The sequence below is a fragment of the Rattus rattus genome, chromosome 9 (genome assembly GCF_011064425.1).
Source record: "Rattus rattus isolate New Zealand chromosome 9, Rrattus_CSIRO_v1, whole genome shotgun sequence".
In the NCBI taxonomy this organism is placed as follows: Eukaryota; Metazoa; Chordata; class Mammalia; order Rodentia; family Muridae; genus Rattus; species Rattus rattus.
This window is the reverse complement of record NC_046162.1, coordinates 81,886,881-81,905,764: the sequence shown is the minus strand read 5'-3', so window position 1 is coordinate 81,905,764 and position 18,884 is coordinate 81,886,881. Positions and strand designations below refer to the sequence as shown.

Below are 18,884 nucleotides of genomic sequence, written 5' to 3'. Positions count from 1 at the left end.
CCGCTCCTTTATTCTCTCCTCCCTCCTTCCCTCCAGCAAAGTAGAATTTAAAGGGTTTTGTTGTGGCTTTTTAATTTTTTTTAAAAAAGACTTATTTTAGGACTGGAGAGATGGCTCAGTGGTTAAGAGCACTGACTGCTCTTCCAGAGGTCCTGAGTTCAGTTCCCAGCAGCCACATGGTGGCTCACAAGCATCTGTAATGGGATCTGATGCCCTCTTCTGGTGTGTATGAAGACAGCTACAATGTACTCACGTATATTAAATAAGTAAATCTTTAAAAAAATAATAAGACTTATTTTAGATGGATGGTGGTGGTACTCTGTGAGTTCAAGGCCAGCCTGATCTACAAAGCTAGTTCCAGGATAGCCAGAACTGCACAGAGAAACCCTGAATGAAGAAAGAAAAAAAGAAAGGAAGGAAAGAAGGAAGGAAGAAAGGAAAGAAGAAAGGAGGGAAGGAAGGAAAGAAAGGAAGGAAGGAAGGAAGAAAGGGAGGGAGGGAGGGAGGGAGGGAGGAAGAAAAAAGACTTCATTTTGGGGGTGGGGGGATTTGAGATACAGTTTCCCTGTGTAGCCCTGGCTGTTCTGAAACGTGCCTGCCTCTGCCTCCTAAGTGGTAAAGGAGCGCTCTAACACCTTACTTTATTCTAACACCTTATCTTGTTTGTAATCACATGTATATGGACATGGCCACACGTGTGGGTCCCCTGGAGCTGATGTTAGAGGCAGCAGCTGTGAGTGGTCCTGGGAAAGATGCTGGGAAATGAACTCTGGTCCTTCGGGAAGAGTAATACACGTTTTTAACTGCTGAGCCGCCTCTCCAGCCTAAAGAGACTTCAACAACAACCACCAATACCTAGATTTAAGCATAGAGCTTAAATCCCTCAGGGAAAGAATAAGGCACAACAAGGGCCTAAGTGAGGGAGTTGCTTCTTTCCTTAATAACAACAAATGCAAAGCAAACACAGCAGGAGAAAAGGTTGATCCAGCACAGGCTTCTAATGAACAGAGGAACGGTCTTTCTCTGAGGGGCACAAGAGACAGGAGGACAGTAACTCCAAGGGAGAGGAGTCTCCATCCAGGGATCTTAGATAACAACACTGCTGTAATCTGTGAGGAAACCTTCCCCTTGGGCATGCAGAGCTGGGGTTTGCTGTCTGAGATTGTACTGGAAGTCACCCAACCACTTACTCACAGCTCAAGCTGTGATGTAAACATTAAGCCCGGAGCTTATGCTCTTAATTTTAAGGAAATGTGGAAATCTTTTGACTAAATATTTATCCTTCCAAGAGTTTACCAGGAGGAAACGGAGTGTGCACAGAACTATTAACTAGTTGGATGACTCACAGAGGACAAGGAGGAACTGGAAACACTCAGGGAACCAACTGGGCATTTGCTAAATAAATGCTGGAACGATCACAGAATCAAATCTTTCAGCGGTCATTAAAAATATCATGGCACATTTATTGATGGGAAAAGACGTGCAGGTCATGTTGATACGGGAGCAAAGCAGACAGCAAAATAGCGAACAATATGGATTTCATTTTTGTAAAAATATATATGTAGCAGATAAAAGGCCCGTAGTCACAGACACCTGACTGGCAGCTCAGTATTTTCTCCCACTGCTTTTGTCTATAAATCTCGTCACCGAGTCCTTTGCTTTCTTTGCTTTTTTTTTTTTTTTTGGAGACAGGGACTCCCATTTGGTGCAGGCAGCTTTTGAACTTGTGATGGAGCCGAGGATGCGCTTGAACCTCTGATCCTCTTGCTTCTACCTCTCAAGGGCTGGCGTTTACATGTGTTATCAGCTGCTTCTGTGCTAAGAGGCCAATGGACTGCAATCCTTCACTCTGATTAAATGAGTCTGGTTTTAAACACTGTTTACGAAGTAGAACTGATTTCTGAGTAGACACGGAAGCCACAGTCTTTCGGTACGGGAGATGGCAGGGGCTCCCGGAGTTACATCCCATGGTAGAGTCGGGAAGAAGAGCGCCGGGGATAGACATTAGCACCTGCATCCTGGGCCCTGCTCCAGGGCCTCCAGGGCCAGCTCAGCTCAGCTACTCCTGCTGAGTAACCAGCCTCATCATCTTCAGAGCCATGTCCCCTTGGTCAGCAGGAACCTGGAAGCAAGAAGCAGTGAATTAGTGTCCCTGACAACATGACTGGGTCATGGTCAAGGGTGACTGATACAATCCTTCCAAGGGGAGACCCTGAAAGACTGGTGACACCTTGCTGGATGAAAGTTCTTCTGGGCTCCCAGTGCGTTGGGGCCTGAAGAAGTTTGCATTTAGGGAAGTTGTCTATTCCACTTGGGGGTGATGTGTTGATTTTCTCCACCCCTCTCTTTCCATGCCTCCCGCCCCCACCCCTTCTCCCTTCCTCTCTCTTTTTAGCAGTGCTGGGAATCAAGCCTGGGCCTCACACATGTTAGGCTTTACTGAGCCACTTGCTGCCTTCCTAATGGAGGTTGAGTTTCAGCAGCAGGAGGATGCCTAGAGCTGAGCTGAGCTGAGCTGAGCTGGCTGGGCCTGGAGACACAGGAGCAGAGCTCAGGTGTTGGGACCCAACCTATTTAAGAAAGAAGGAAAATGGTGCAGAGAGAAGGGCCCAGGATGTAGCTCAGCTGTTAAAGCCACTGCAGAGCATGCACAAGTCTTGCATGCCATCCCCCGGACCACCTAAAACAGGATGAGATTGCACATGTCTGCAAGACCAGCACTCAAGAGCTGAGGCAGGAGGATCACGAATTCAAGACCAGCCTTGGCTATATAGAAAATCAGGAGCCAGTTTAGGCTACATTAGACCCTCCCTCAAAAGAATAATCGATGTTTAAAAGATTGGGGGGTGGGCCAGAGATGTGGGGCCACACTCATAGATCCATATAACAAAAGCCACCTTAACCCTGGCCTCTACTGCTTCATGTGTCCGCCCTTCAAAGGGCAGGTGGTCCTCCCCCTTTTCTGAGAGTCTCCTATCTGAGGCTGGCCTCGAAGTCACTCTGTAGCTGAGGACCCTCTGGCAGGATGGGGCAGGGATGCCTACAATCACAGCACTTAGGAGGCAGAGGCATGAGATCCAGGAGATCAAAACCATCCTCAGCACATGGTACATTTCAGTAGCCTGGGCTAAACCAGACTTTGTCTCAAAAACAAACAAACAAAACAAACGCCCCAAGACAACTAATCTATTTGAGTTGTTGACTTGAGTTTAGTGAAAAAGTGCTGGGGAGATACCCCATCATTAAAAAGCTTGCCCTGCCAAGTATGAAGATCTGAGTTTGATGCCCAGAACCGTCATAAAAAGGTGGGGTGCACCAGGAGTGGTGATGCACACCTGTAATCCAAGCAAGCTCAAGACAGCCTGACCTACACAAGGAAACCCTACCTAATTTTTTTTTAAGATTTATTTTATGTATGTGAGTACACTGTAGCTGTCTTCAGACACACCAGAAGAGGGCATTGGATCCCCATTACAGGTGGTTGTGAGCCACCATGCGGTTGCTGGGAATTGAACTCAGGACCTCTGGAAGTGCAATCAGTGCTCTTAACCACTGAGCCATCTCTCTAGCCCCTAGGAAACCCTATTTTTTTTTTTCCAGAGCTGGGGACCGAACCAGGGCCTTGAGCTTGCTAGGCAAGTGCTCTACCACTGAGCTAAATCCCCAACCCCGGAAACCCTATCTTAAGAGAGAGAGAGAGAGAGAGAGAGAGAGAGAGAGAGAGAGAGAGAGAGAGAGAGAGAGAATGCGAATGCTGGGTGTGGTGGCATATGCTTTGAATCCTAGCACTCAGACAAAGGCAAAGTCAGGAAGATCCCTGAGGCCTGTTGGCCAGCCAGCCTTGCCTAACTGATAAACTCTAGGGCCAAGGGGAGCCAATGTCTCAAAAGAGGCTGACAGCATCCTGAAGATAATGCTACAGTTATCCTCTGCCCTCTACACACACACACTCCCCCTCCTGAACACGTGCACCTGCACAGACACATGTACACACCAACACACATTAAACACTTCTTTTTTTCTGGCTGGATGTGGTGGCTCACAATTTTAATCCCAGGACTTAGGCAGCAGAGGCAGAAAGATCTCAGAGTCTGAGGCCAGACTAGTCTACATAGTGTGTTTCGGACTAGCCAAGGCTACATAGTGAGACACCGTCTCAAAACAAAACAACAACAAACAAAAACCAAGGAATGTAGGACATAATTTCCAATCATTTTTAAAATAACCCTAATTCTTTCTACTACTTTCCATTTCTTTTTCTCTCTCATTTTAAGTTTATTTATTATGTATACAGTATTCCACCTGCATGTACACCTGCAGGCCAGAAGGGGGCACCAGATCTCATTATAGACAGTTGTGAACCACCATGTGGTTGCTGGGAATTGAACTCAGGACCTCTGGAAGAGCAGACAGGGCTCTTAACCACTGAGCCATCTCTCCAGCTCTACTTTCCACTTCTTATTCCTAAGAAGCAGCATTCTCAGCGGTCACAGGCAGCTCAGTCATGCCTGACAGCCTGAGTTGGATCCTCTGGACCCACAGGCCTTAGGAGAGAAGTAAACTGCTCTGAGTTTATCCTTTCACCCCCACACATTCATCACACTCCCAACCTCTGCAAAAGTAATGTAAGCAGAAATATGCTAAAGTCAAACTAGCAGGGCTGCAGAGGTGGCTCCGTGGTTAAGAGCAGTGGCCGTTCTTCCAAAGACCCAAGTTCGGTTCCTAGGATCCACGTTGGGTGGTTCATCTGTAACACCAGCCAGACACCCCCTTTTGGTTTCCACAGGCATCCATACACATGTGGTACCTATTCACACAGACGTTTGAAAATAAAAAAGGGGCTGGAGAGATGGCTCAGTGGTTAAGAGCACTGACTGCTCTTCCTGAGTTCAATTCCCAGCAACCACATAGCGGCTCACAACTATAATTTCAGTTCCAGATCTGATACCCTCCACACAGGCCTACATGCTGAGCAAAATACCAATGCAAAAAAAAAAAAAAAAAAAAAAAAAAAAAAAAAAAAAAGAAAAAAAAAGTCGATGGAGATGGTGCAGCAGTTAAGAGCACCAGAGGAATTCAGTTCAGTCCCCAGCACCATGTGGCAGCTCACAGCTGTCTGCAACTCGTTTCGGGGATCTGACATCCTCACACAGAAATACATGCATACAGATATACAGGCAAAGGACTGATACACAACAAAAACAAACAAGTAAATCTTTAAACTAAGTAAAAAAAAAAAAAAAAAAAAAGATCAAGCCAGGTGATGACACGTGCCTTTAATCCCAGCAGAGGCAGACAGGTGGATCTTCGTGATCTCATTTAGGTTAGCCCTGACATACATGTTCCAGGTTAGCCAAGGCTAGGTGGTGAAACCCTGGCTACAAACAAACAAACAAGGCGGGGAAGTGATGGAGGAAGACCGCACCCTCATTAACCCGGGCCTCCTCCACACGTATGGAAGAACGCAACACGCACGCACACATGCACGCATGCAGAGAGAGAGAGAGAGAGAGAGAGAGAGAGAGAGAGAGAGAGAGAGAGAGGACTCCAAATCCTCCCAAGCCTGAAGCTCTTCTTTGAAGGCCAATCCAGGCAGCGGACACGTGTGTGGTACACTCTGGTTTCCCACACAGCATCATCCTTAAATCTACAACGGAAGGCAGATCACTCACCATGTGACCCGCCTTTAGGATCCAGTAGAATGCTAGGTTCTCATAGGACTTGACAAACGCAGATGTTTCTGAAGACTTAGGATCGGTGTACAGGGCCTTCCATTTTAGCTGATTGAATTTGGACAGCTGTGGCCACTTCAGCTTCTGAACCCAGGACTCCTGACCTAATGAGGGCCCAAGGATCAGGATCAGTATTAAGGGCTTGGTGGGGGATAGAGGAGGAAAAAAAATCTAGGTCTTTTTTTTTTTTTTTTTATTTTTTTTTTTTTTTTCAGAGCTGGGGACCGAAAAATCTAGGTCTTAAAACAGTGCTTCCCAACTGTTATGTGCACTACACTCGCTGGCGTCTTGTCACAAGCAGCTCTTGGTGGGGCCTGCGCACCCACCCCTTCCTAAAAGGTTCCCATCAATATTTGGCTTAATGGATATCCCACAGCTCCTTTTAGCTTTTTTTTTTTTCTTTTTTTCGGAGCTGGGGACCGAACCCAGGGCCTTGCGCTTGCTAGGCAAGCGCTCTACCACTCACTGACTAAATCCCCAACCCTGTGAGTCTAGCTTTTTTTAAGCTTTTAAATGTCTCAGCCTTTTTTTTTTTAAGACTGTCTTGCTAAATTTCAAAGTGTCCCAGGCTGGCCTTGAACTCACTCTGTTGCTTTGTGATTCCAACCATCCAGTCTCAGCTTCAGTAGCTATAATCATAGGCATAGGATACACCTCAGAGCCTACGGAGCTCCTTAAGCCCAGTTCTCCTGGGGCCTTGGAAACTGAGCTATAGAAATTAGCGCTTACCATCTTCTGTAACCCCACAAAAATAAACTTCCCCTCAAGTAAGTAGTGTATCTGGCCAAGAGCCAGGAAGACTTTATTCTTTTCATATACCCAGGTACCCCAGGATTGGAAAGACCCAGAATTCTCCCATGCATCGCAGCCCAAGAGTCAAAGTCAGGAGTGGATGGATGTAGCAGGAAATGGTAGTCCTCCTGGCATTAATTCCACCAATCCCAAGGCTAATGCATCCAAGGCCATTTCCTTTGACCTTGACCCATGATTGCTTCCGCGTGTCCCTCAGAGTTGGTTCCTACCTATGGTGTCCACAATGAGATCCAGCTGCCCATTGTACACAGTCACATTGACCCCGACTTCCAGCAACTTATCCACGATGTCGATGACAGGCTTCATGAAGTCCTCTTCCATGCTTATGAAGACGGAAGACGACTGGGCTACAAACGGTGAAGGAGAAAGAGGTAGCGGGTTGGAATTAAGAAGTATCTTTCAGCCGGAACATCCTAGACTACGGTTCCTAACCGTCCCTAGGTGTTGGGGATTGCTTCTCTAATGCTTTGAATTGATCCAGCCCCTGAATCTGGGATCTGCATGTCCAAATGGGGTTCTTGTCCCCAATTGGTTTTTGGTCAACCAATAAAGAGACAGTGGCCAATGGCTGGTCAGGTACACTGAGGCGGGACGTTTAGATTGGCTTCGGCTAGGAACTGGGAGGAAAGAAGGAGAATCTCCATGGGAAGGAGAGAAAGCCAATCAGCCATGTAAGAATTGGAGTAAATGGCCACTGGCCACTTCCCCCATTGGGCCTGAGGTAGCAGGGGAAGGCTTAGGAGCCAGGGATACTGGAGGGAAATGTGTGCTAGCTGGGTGGAGGATTAGAACTGCCCAGCCTTTGAGTGAGTCAAGGCATATTGAAATTAACTGGCACAGGCTCATGTGTGTGTCTGTCTCTCATTCAAGAATCCAGGCAGCTCCTGGGCAGGTGCGCAAGTGTGACCCACCAGGAGCCAAAGCGGTGTCGCTCAACTCCTCCCTGCACCGAGGAGGTAACGCTGAAAGACAGTCGGTCCACAGACCAACTGGCCATCGAGAAGGAAATAGAGGGGCTGGGGATTCAGCTCAGTGGTAGAGCACTTGCCTAGCAAGCGCAAGGCCCTGGGGTTCGGTCCTCAGCTCCAAAAAAAAAAAAAAAAAAAAAAAAAAGAAGGAAATAGAAATAGTGCACACTGGGACTCTGTGCTGAGGGTACATTCCATGTGCAATGAGGAGCGGAAATCCGCACAAGGAACAGGGAGGCAGAGGCCCAGAAAGCTTTTACCTGGTCCACTTGGGAATAAACTGTGCTTTGGGCCAGAGTGCCAAGTGGTACCAAGACCATGTCCCTTATTTTGAACCTGGACGGGGGTCTATCTTACCACGAACCAAACCAGACCGGAGCTACTTCAAAGCAGACCTTCAGGAGAGACAAATGAGTAACAAGTGCCAGGCCAGACAGTAGACAGCCCAGATTCCTGCTGATGCATGGCCACTTGCCCAACATCATCGTAACCGATGGCAGCTGCGCTTATCTGTTTATCTGACATGCACTAGGCTGGGTAAATTACTACAGAAACGATTTCCACGTCTTCCTCACTACCCAGGAAGATAAGGAGCCCAGACGAAGTTCAGGTAAACAGGGCTGAGGAACACAGGCTGGGTGAGCCAACGATGATCTGAGACTTGAATTCGGGGACGACTGGCCAACTGCAACTCAGAGTCAGGCAGCTTATCTGTTTTAAATCTTTGGATTTTTTTAAAACATATATTTCCGGGGTTGGGGATTTGGCTCAGTGGTAGAGCGCTTGCCGAGGAAGCGCAAGGTCCTGGGTTCGATCCCCAGCCCCGAAAAAAAGAAAAAAAAAAAAAAGGTATATTTCCTGTTTATGTGTATGTGTGTGTGCCTGTGTGTAAGTGGTGCCCACGGAGGCCAGGACAGGGCACTGGATTCCCTGGAACTGATGTCATAGGTGGTTTTAAGCTACCCAGTGCAGGTGCTGGGTACCAAACTCAGGTCGTCTGCAAGAACAGCAAAGACATCAACCATGAGTCATCTCTCCAGTCATTACTTGATTTTTTTAGACAAGGCCTCCCTCTTGCCTAGACTGACCTAGAACCCCCAGAGATTCCTACCTCAGCATCCCAATGCTACGTTTATGCATGCCAGCCAGTACACCCAGCTATTTATTTAAAGACAAGATCTTGCTATGTAGTCCTTGCAATCCTCCTGCCTCAGTCTGCTGAGTGTGGGGACTGCAGGTGTCTGTCTGCCACTATTCCCAGCCCAGTGAAGCAACTGAAGCCCTAGTCTAGCTTTTACCCTGCGTTATTAATTAATTACTATGTTTCATCTGGGCTGCTCTTGACTCCAGTAGGCCAGCCCTCAGGACCAGGTTTCCATGACTCACCTAACCCAGGGCAGCTTCTCCTCCATTTTATTTTCTACCCCTCGTGGTTCCTCTCTAACCATCCCAGGCCCTAGAACTCTAAACCCCTACCTATGTCTCTTCTGCCCAACTATTTATTGGCTGTTGGCATCTTTATTTACCAATCAGAAATAACTTGGGGGCAGGGTCACATAGCATAAGGTCACTTAGGTCTACAGGCAGACTCTCTGGTCTCTGGGGCAACCAGGTCTTGAGGAACCAATATTAGCATTAGGACGCAAGCAGCTTTGGGCCAACCCCCACAATGCAGATTGTGATAGAGTGACCCGTGACCCCCTAATGAAGTCAGGACAAAGGTCAAAGCACAGCCCTCAGCAGCTACACTGGAGAAAGGGACCCCTTGACCTGGTAGTCTTGGGGTATCTTGGATGTAAGCCAAACAAATGCGGTTCACTCTGCTTGTTCAAAGGTCCCCGTGGGAGTAAGTAGGAGCTTACCCAACCGTTTCTATCTGGACTTGGTCTCCAAAGACTCAAGTATTTGCACAACGGCGACCTTCAGAGCAGAACACACATGGCAGACTATATCTAGCACCAGCATGTTTAAAGGACAGCCTGGGAACTGGACGAAACCAGCCCATGCACGCGGACCGTCTGATGTTGGCTAGCAATCTCGCCTGTGGCCAGCTGTGGCCTTACATGTAGCCCTTTGTTCTATCATAATTTTAAAAATTCTATTTATTTACTGATGGGTGGGTGGGGAGGTGGAGACAGACACCCGCTATGGCGTACATGTCGAGGCCGTGACTTTTGGGAGTCCGTTCGCTCCTCCCAGCATTTGAGTCCCAGGGACTGAATTCAGGTCATCAGGCTCGATGGCAAGCCCCCTTAACCACTGAGCACCTCCCCAGCCCTTTATTTATTTAAGAGACAGTGTTTAGCTAAGTTGTCAAGGCCAGCCTCAAACTTGTGATGCTCCTGTATCGGCTCCCTCGGTACTGGAATTCCCGGCATGTGCTACCACGCCCACTCTTACTGTCAATGTGTTACAAAGGTAAAGGGTGCCACAGTCCCCATGCACCCAGCCTTCAACCAATCACAACCAATCACATGCCACATCTCCTCCCACCCATTTCTCTGTCAGCTCCTTATTCTGAATCACTTTTGCCAAGTCACTGAGTCCACACCTGCTGCAGACTGTAAGATCAATTTTACTCACGACGGACCATCACCACCGAGGAAACCCACTCTACGGATTAAGGGCTCTGAGTCTGCGCACATCGCCCCTGCAAGCCGCACTTGATCAGCGCAGGTTCGTACCTCCCCAGGAGACGTCGTCAGGGATAATTTTGAGCTTCTTTTTGATGGGACCGTTCATGAGCTGACTTAAGGCGTCTTCTTGTAGGTGTCTCACGTGGCGCTGACAGAGACGAACTAAAAGCAAACTGGTATACAGTGAGTCAAAGAGCTAGGGTCAGAACCCCACAGACATTTTCCCCAAGCTGCTGGGGGCGGGGGGGGGGGGAGACAACACAGTGGAGAGAGGCTTTTTCCTGGAAAAGGAGAAAGTGTCACTTTGATCCATGTAGAGGAGGGAGGCCAAAAGCAGGTTGAAAGGAGGTCTGTTAGTATTGATAACTGGATTCTGTGAACTTTAGGGCCACTGGGATTTGCCCAGAACACCCTGCAGGGTCCTGACACAAACTGCTTCCCCTGGGGTGTAGCTCACTGGCAGAGCAGGCTCTCGCATGCACTAGGTCCTGGCTACCGTTCCAAGCCTTCTCTCACTAAAAGGCATCGGTTCCCATCGCCATCGCTTCCTGACTCTTTTGGGTAAGATCAAGTAAACAAGTATGCTAAGAAAGGAAAAAAGAAAAAAACAGACAAAGAAAGGGCCAGGTAATAGTGATGGTGACACCTTTAATCCTAGAGCTCGGGAGGCAGAGGCAGGCAGAGCTCTATGAGTTCATGGCCAGCCTGATCTACAGAGCCAGTTTCGGGACAGCCAGGGTTCCACCGAGAAACCCTGTCATGAAAAATCAAAGAATTAAAAAAATAAAAATAAAAAAAGAGCTACTGTAGGATTCCATTTATATAGAATGTTAAGACAAGCCAAACCGAGAAACAGAAATGGCTCACTGATTGCCTCAGGCTAGGAGTGGGAAGGAGAAGGAGACGAAAGCAGATGTGTGGGATCTCTTCGGGGTGACGGGAATATTCTAAAACTGGATTGTGATGATGACTGTGTAACTCTGTGAATATACTTAAAATCACCGCAAGCTACACTTAAAAGAAGTGGATATCCTGTTACATAAATGCAATGCTGGTACCAGGACGGGTCCTCCTGCACAGAAGCTGGGGAAGGGACCAACAGCAGCAAGGTCCACTCACCTAAGGGGCTCCGGAAGAACTCGAGGCTCGACTCCATAGAGGTGTCGGGGGTGCTTTTAGTTAAGATGTTATAGAAGTTTACCCCGTCGGTGTTCTGAAATCAAGAGCGCGTTTGGATGGTTTCTTTCCCTGTCTACCAAAGTTGCAAACCAGAGAAGTGCCTGGCTTTCCAAGGACGACCTTGAGCTTATAAATTTACTGGACTAGTAAAAAGTCTCTCTGACGGCTCAGACAACTGTGGCCTCCCATGCACCCGGAGCACATAGCTCATGGGAACCCTGACATCACTGAAACTCAAGGGCCCCTGTGTCAATGTACAGGGACTGTGGAGTGATGGAGATCCTCTTGGCTATCTTACTCTTTCCTTCCATTTCAAGAAAGAATGCTATGACAAGGATCCAGGTAAGACAATACATTGTCTTTGAAATACACGTACCCCTGAGCAAGGCAGTCTCTAATCTCTGGTCTTTTGAGATGTTATCTCTTGTGCAGGTGGGCCTCAAACACTGTATCTAGCAGAGATAACTGGAACTCCTGATCCTGCTGCTTCTTTTAAGAGCTAGGGTTACAGATGTACGCCACCGTGCTAAGCCACTGGGCCATAGGTTGCAGATGTACGCCACCATGCTAAGCCACTGGGCCATAGGCTGCAGATGTACGCTAAACCACGGGGCCATATTTTTTGTGCCCCTGCATTTCTGATCCTCCTGATTCTGCCTCCCAAGTGCTGGGATATTACACTCATGCACTAAGACGCCGGCCCAACAGTCTTTCTTACAGAATCCAAACACTCAATCAGGGACAAGTGGGTCTCTCAAGTCTAGGAGGCTTTGTGAGCCTATAAAGGGTCACCGTGTCATTGCTGAAAGTCTACAGGCTTATCATTCAGCATTCAAGCAGTTCTAAATTTGTGGGAGACCTAGGATAGGTCAGATCCTTACAACATCAACCAGGGGTCCCATTCTCCCACCCATCTCCCCTGGGAAAAAGCCATGTCTTGGTAGCCCCAATTCAGCCCCTTACCTTTTCAATGATCATTTCTGCTTTCCCCCACAGCTGAGTGGCCTCCTTGTAGAAGCCCTTGTTTACAGCATTGAGGACTTGCTCCGCAATGTCGGACACCTCAGCCAAGCCTTTATTATCAAGGAGAGACTGGAAGATAAACGGAGGGCAAAAAGCCCACTTGATTAGAGAGGAGACGAGACTCTGGTACCACTACAGCTAGGGCGGAGGCAGGGGAAGGGGGAGGAGACGGGAGCTTGAAGAGTGTGGTCAGACGCCTCAGAGAGGTGTTGGGATTGAACCCAGGACCTTGTGCATTCTGGGTAATGTTCTACCAACTCACGTACTTATTGATGGGAGAGGCAGAGCAGAGCATTAAAAGAATCAAGAGAGCAAGCGCATGAACGTTTACCATAACCTTTCAGCTGAAAGGTTGTATTAGAACAAGAGAATTCATGATTGTGTATTAGACTGGAATGGAGACGGAGGCAGGTGGATCTCTAGGAGCTTTAGGTCATCCTGGTCTACACAGCTTTTGGGGTCACACAGAGACACAGAAACAGACACACAGACACAGATAGACACAGAGACAAAGACACAGACACACATGCTCACACACAAAAGAACTCCCGAGGGCATTGGTGAAATTGACTCTGGGTGTGCCGATGGACAACCATCAACTGGGGTCTCAGACTGAATGTAAAGGGCAAATGAATGCCTGATGAGGGCCATCCTTCTTCTCTCTGCTTCCTGCTCCACCCAGATACAAGCAGCTTCCCATCCCAGCTGCTGTATTTTCCTTGCCAGGATAGACCACACAAACTGTAAGTCAAAACACATCTTTCGGGCTGGAGAGATGGCTCAGTGGTTAAGAGCCCCAACTGCTTTTCCAAAGGTCCTGAGTTCAATTCCCAGCAACCACATGATGGCTCACAACCATCTGTAAAGAGATCTGATGCCCTCTTCTGGTGTGTCTGAAGACAGCTACAGTGTACTTATATATAATAAATGAATAAATCTTTAAAATGTCCTTCGGTTGCTTTTTGTCAGCTCACAGCAATAATACTACACTCTCCCCACAGACCAAAGGGATCAGGCCCTGAGAAGTCAGTGGGGCTGTTTCCCAAGGAGACTGCAGAGGACAGGACCCACCCTACTTACCACGCTGTACAGGTAAGGTCCCCAGGACAGCACTGAATCTAAAGAAAATCAGACAGATACAAATTAGCTATGTCTTTCCAAAAGACTACCCCACAACGATTTCTCTTCAAAGGTACAGGAGCAAGAAACCCAGTGACTTTGAGAGTAAATGCTCCAGAGGCCCCTAGTATCTAAGCAGGAATGGTTGACATCTCAGTGGCTGGAAGATGTCCTTCCTGTCAATTCTAAGGTCCAGTGGCATGCTGACCTGATTGCTGACCTGATGTGACTCTACCCGGCAGGGTGGCCTGGGCAGAGATGTACCTGACACACCATACAGGCAGGCGGTGCCAGGTGTGTGTGTGCTGGAGGCTTGCTTGTCTCTGCAGCCTTCCAGGTTCCTGACAGCATCAAAGATTTCCCCACCCTCGCTGCCTCTGCAATCTATTTGCTCCTCCAGTGCAGAGAGCATTTGCTTCTGCCACTGAACTGTAGGAAGAAAATGAATGTGACTCTAACCAACTCCTGCGTCTGTGGCTACCCTGCCACCCAGCTCATTTGTCCTCTGCAAACTCTATACACTGGGAAACTCCTAAGGATGCTAAGGGAAGGGGTTGGGGATTTAGCTCAGTGGTAGAGCGCTTGCCTAGCAAGCACAAAGCCCTGGGTTCAGTCCCCAGCTTCGAAAAAAAGAAAAAAAAAAAAAAAAGGATGCTAAGGGAAACAAACAGCTCCAAAGGACTTCAAAAATGAGTAGGATAGCCAGGCATAGTGGTGCAGGCCATTAATCCCAGCATTTGGGAGGCAGAGGAAGGTGGATCTGAGTCTCAGGTCTACAGAGTGAATTCCAGGATGGCCAGGGCTACACAAAAAAAAAACCAATGTCTCAAAAACCAGAGAGAGAGAGAGAGAGAGAGAGAGAGAGAGAGAGAGAGAGAGAGACAGAGACAGAGACAGAGACAGACAGACAGACAGACAGACAGACAACTACCTTCTGGGAACATAGTGAGCTGTGAACTGGTGAACTGGTGGGGCAAGTCTACACAGCTACCACTACCACATCCCCACCAGGTAGAATACAAGCTACTGAAGTGTGCCAACAAAAATACCAAGGACCTACACGAACCCTGCACATTTGAGAGCATCGCTCTGCTGCTTAGAACCTTCCAACTAGGAAGACATTTCTTGTCACACCGAGTGGCATCTCATGACCAGAGAATGGAGATGCTGCAAACAAATGTCCAAAAATGAGGGCTGGGGAGAGAGTTCAACAGGTAAGAGTGCTTACAAGCATGAGGATCTAAGTTCTAATCCCCAAACCTACGTATGAGGTCAGGCTTGGTTGCATAATCCTAGCACTGGGGGTTGGGGGTATGTGTGTGTGGCAGAGACAATCTATCATAAATAATCTTGTGAGGGCTGGAGACAAGGCTCATCTGCTCTTCCAAAGGTCCTGAGTTCAAATCCCAGCAACCACATGGTGGCTCACAGCCATCTGTAATGGGATCTGGTGCCCTCTTCTGGCCTGCAGGCAGAATGCTGTATACATAATGAATCTTAAAAAAAAAAAAAAAAAGTGGGGGCTGGGGTAGGCACAGCTGAGCAGTTAAAAGCACTTGCTGCTTTTCCAAAGGACCAAGTTTGATTCTCAGGTGTTTACAACCACCTGTCACCACAGGACTGAGGCTGTCCTCTGTCCCTGGTGCACAGACATACACGTAGGCAAACACCCATGCACATGAAATGAAAATAAATAAGATCTCAAAAGGATTGTTTTAAAGACATAAGGTAGATAAAGCGATAGAGAAAGATGCTCTCTTCTGGCTTACACATGCATAAACAGGCATATGCACTTGCACACATGTAGTAATACACCACGCACACACATCTGGCACTCTTCTGGCTTATGCATACATGCATACGCACATGCACTTTTACACAGGTAACTAATACACCATGTGCATACATCTGGCAATTATCGCTTCCCCCCAACATATACATGACAAAAGCATTTTAAGTCCTTAATACTCAGAGCAAAAACAACAACCTAAACTATTCCAAATAGCTGTGGTGTTGAGGTTGAAGGAACCGAACCCAAGAGAGTTAATTAAACCTGGCCAAGACGATCAGTGATGCCTGAAGCCACACCCTGACTGTGTGTAAGATAGGCCACTCCCGTCTGTGTTCCCAAATGATTACAAAAGTGCAGACCTCAGGGTTGCAAGACCCAATGCCAAACTTGCCTCATAACCACTATCATCACCACCACCACCACCACCACCACCACCACCACCACCACCACCACCACCACCACCACCACCCACCACCACCACCACCACCACCAGCAGGAGCCATGGATGGAAAGTTCACTGCAGACGCTCTTCTAGTATTAAGATGCTGGCGGAGTGGGGATGGGGGGCACAAGCTGGTGATGCGGTCCACCCTGTGCTGACTCAGACAGAACCGGGGCTCCTCTTTATGAGGCCACGCCGTGTGGGGGTGTATTTCGTCATTCGCAGGAGTGTCCCGAGCATCTCCTGTGGTAGACTTTGATTCCTCTGCTGGGAAAATCCCTTCCGAGGACTCAGCCTGATGGCAGAGGCTACACCAAAGGTGTTTCATCCCCATGCCTCTTGGATACTCTTGGGGTGAATGGATGCTTTCTGTGATGGCTTCTCCCAGAACCCAGAAACTTCTGCTGTCCTCCTTGTTTATCTAAACATCAGAGGGCTGGAGAGATGGCTTAGTGGTTAAGAGCACTGACTGCTCTTCCAGAGGTCCTGAGTTCAAATCCCAGCAACCACATGGTGGCTCACAGCCATCTGTAATGAGATCTGATGCCCCCTTCTGGTGTGTCTGAAGACAGCTACAGTGTACTTATATATAATAAATAAACCTTTAAACATCAGAGCCGGGAGGGATGGCTGTTTCTCTCTGGCTTGCATGACTTGGTCACCACCACACAGCAGAGTGGTGATTTATAGGAGACCTTGAACTGTAGTCAAGGTAACATAATAAACAGGACTACACTGCAGATAGCTGGTCCATGAAGACAGAGCGATCCAAAGAGGGAAGAAGACTCTAAGGCCACGCATACACTTCCTTCAGATTTCAAGCCCACCAACCCCTGCCCCACTATACATAATCTTAGAAATATTAAATACATAATGTTGAAGATTGCCTAGGGGGCCCAGCAGGATGGCTCAAACTCTCAGATCCCATATAAATGTAGAAAAAAAAGAGTCAGCTTGGGCTGGAGAGATGGCTCAGTGGCTAAGAGCACTGACTGTTCTTCCAGAGGTCCTGAGTTCAAGTCCCAGCAACCACATGGTGGCTCACAATGCCCTCTTCTGGCCAGCAGGCATACATGCAGGTAGAAAGCTGTATGATGCATATATAATAAATAAATATTAAAAAAAGGAATCATCTCCACCAAGCTGTCCTCTGACCTCTACATATGCACCATGGCACACACGTGCACACACACACACACACACACACACATACACACACACTACAGCCATCATTATTATCATCAATACTAACTTTTTTTTTCTGTATTTTTTTTTTTTTTCGGAGCTGGGACCAAACCCAGGGCCTTGCTCTTGCTAGGCAAGCGCTCTACCACTGAGCTAAATCCCCAACCCCCCAATACTAACTTTTAAATACTGCCTGGGCTGGGTGTGCTGGGTGTGGTGGAGCACTTCTTTAATCCCAGCACTTCAGAGGCAGGAGGATCTCTTGTGAGTTTAAGGCCAGCCTGGTCTACCTAGTGCGTTGCAGGACAGACAGGACTAAGTAGTGAGACCCTGTCTCCAAAAAAAGAAAAAAAAATTTTTTTTCTTTTTTTAAAATTGGTAAGTACAGGACTTCTCAGTGCCCAGGTTTACAGGAGTCACCCAGGCTCTTGTAAGTAGCAGTCACATACACCGGGCCCAGCAAGCAGGACATGGATGGAATCTTTCAGTCTGTTGGTACTGGAGGACTTTCATGTTTCTCCAGAAAAGTCAGACAGTAAGTCCAAAGTCACAGAAAGGGTCAGGGTTAGAAACGAGAGATGTCTAAAAACTCCATACTTACCAACAGGGGAGATCCAGGAGTCACCCAAAGCAACCCCAGAGAAGTTGCACTTGATGGTCCCTTGCTGAATAGCCTGAAAAAAGCCAAGAAATGCTCTGACCAAGGGCACCCAGGCCTCTCCATCCCTCCTCACTCCCTACCACACACTCAAGGCTTCTCCTATCACACGGTCTAAGTTTCCCCAGGCAACAGAATACCACACCATGGCAGCAAGGCCTGCCTGCCACCAATGGTAAATCGAGGAGGGGGTACTAATCACTTAATCGAGGAGGGGGGTATTAATTTGCATAACTCGTGTCCTCAGGACAAGTATGGGATGTGTCCCTAAGTTGTCTTTGAGAGTCTAGGCATAGCCATGTCCAAGTCTGGGAGCCTCTTAAGGTGCTGGGGAGCTCCTTGGGTTCAGGTATCCCTGCCAAGCAGTGGTCGCTGACACTGGGGCTCCTCAGGACATCCTTGAAGTGGAGCCCACACACAGGCCAGGAAGCTCATCCTTCTGTGGGACATTCTATTCATTCATTCATTCATTCATTCATTCATTCATTCCCTCCTCATAATCTCAACACGCACCAGGAAGATGAGCCACAGGAACCATCGTCCATGATAAAACTCACGAGAGAGCAGGAGAAAGGGCCTTACGAACCGAAGTGACAATATTCCCACACAGTATTACTGAACACTCAAAGAACAGACTATAAGCCGGGGGATCATACATGCTGTCCATGTACGAAGGTGGGGGAAGGAACACATATGAATTATAGTACACGGCTATGTCTAACTGGGAGAATAAAGGGACTGGGAGACTGCCGAGAGGAGCAGGGCAAAGGAAGGGAGGGAGAGAAAGGAAGAGGGTGAAGAAATCAGAAGCTGAAGCAGGCAGACTGCAACAAGTTCAAGGCCAGCCCAGACTACAAAGTATGTAGCAAGTTACTACTGGTCCAGCTAGCGCTACACAGAAGGACGTTATTTCTAACTAAATTAATACACATCATAGAAAAGGGGGCTCTGCTAGATGAAGAGCCCTTAGGAACCTCCTAGCCAGAGGCCACCCGGACTATGCATTAGCTTCGACAAGCTATCTTTTTTTTTTTTTTTTAAAGATTTATTTATTATATATGATTACACTGTAGCTGTCTTCAGACACACCAGAAGAGGGCATCAGATCTCATTACAGATGGTTGTGAGTCACCATGTGGTTGCTGGGAATTGAACTCAGGACCTTTGGAAGAGCAGTCAGTGCTCTTAACCACTGAGCCATCTCTCCAGCTCTTGGACAAGCTATCTCCCTCCCACCCCCCGGAGCTGAGGACTGAACCCAGGGCCTTGCGCTTGCCTAGCAAGCGCTCTACCACTGAGCTAAATCCCCAACCCCTTAGACAAGCTATCTTAAAGAA

The 18,884-nt window shown here is 47.9% G+C and overlaps 1 protein-coding gene across 1 annotated transcript in view; it reads right to left on the bottom strand.

The window, feature by feature from the left end:
- Positions 1 to 1,442: 1,442 nt before the first annotated feature.
- Scpep1 (serine carboxypeptidase 1) overlaps positions 1,443 to 18,884 on the bottom strand; it is a 29,247-nt gene continuing 11,805 nt past the window's right edge. The window contains exons 6-13 of the mRNA XM_032912584.1: positions 17,491 to 17,563; positions 13,432 to 13,469; positions 12,292 to 12,420; positions 11,269 to 11,362; positions 10,198 to 10,311; positions 6,755 to 6,892; positions 5,673 to 5,836; positions 1,443 to 2,122 (exon numbers count right to left, since the gene is read on the bottom strand). Coding sequence (XP_032768475.1) covers positions 2,060 to 2,122; positions 5,673 to 5,836; positions 6,755 to 6,892; positions 10,198 to 10,311; positions 11,269 to 11,362; positions 12,292 to 12,420; positions 13,432 to 13,469; positions 17,491 to 17,563 — 813 coding nt within the window. The 3' untranslated portion in view covers positions 1,443 to 2,059. The remainder of the gene's footprint in view (positions 2,123 to 5,672; positions 5,837 to 6,754; positions 6,893 to 10,197; positions 10,312 to 11,268; positions 11,363 to 12,291; positions 12,421 to 13,431; positions 13,470 to 17,490; positions 17,564 to 18,884) is intronic.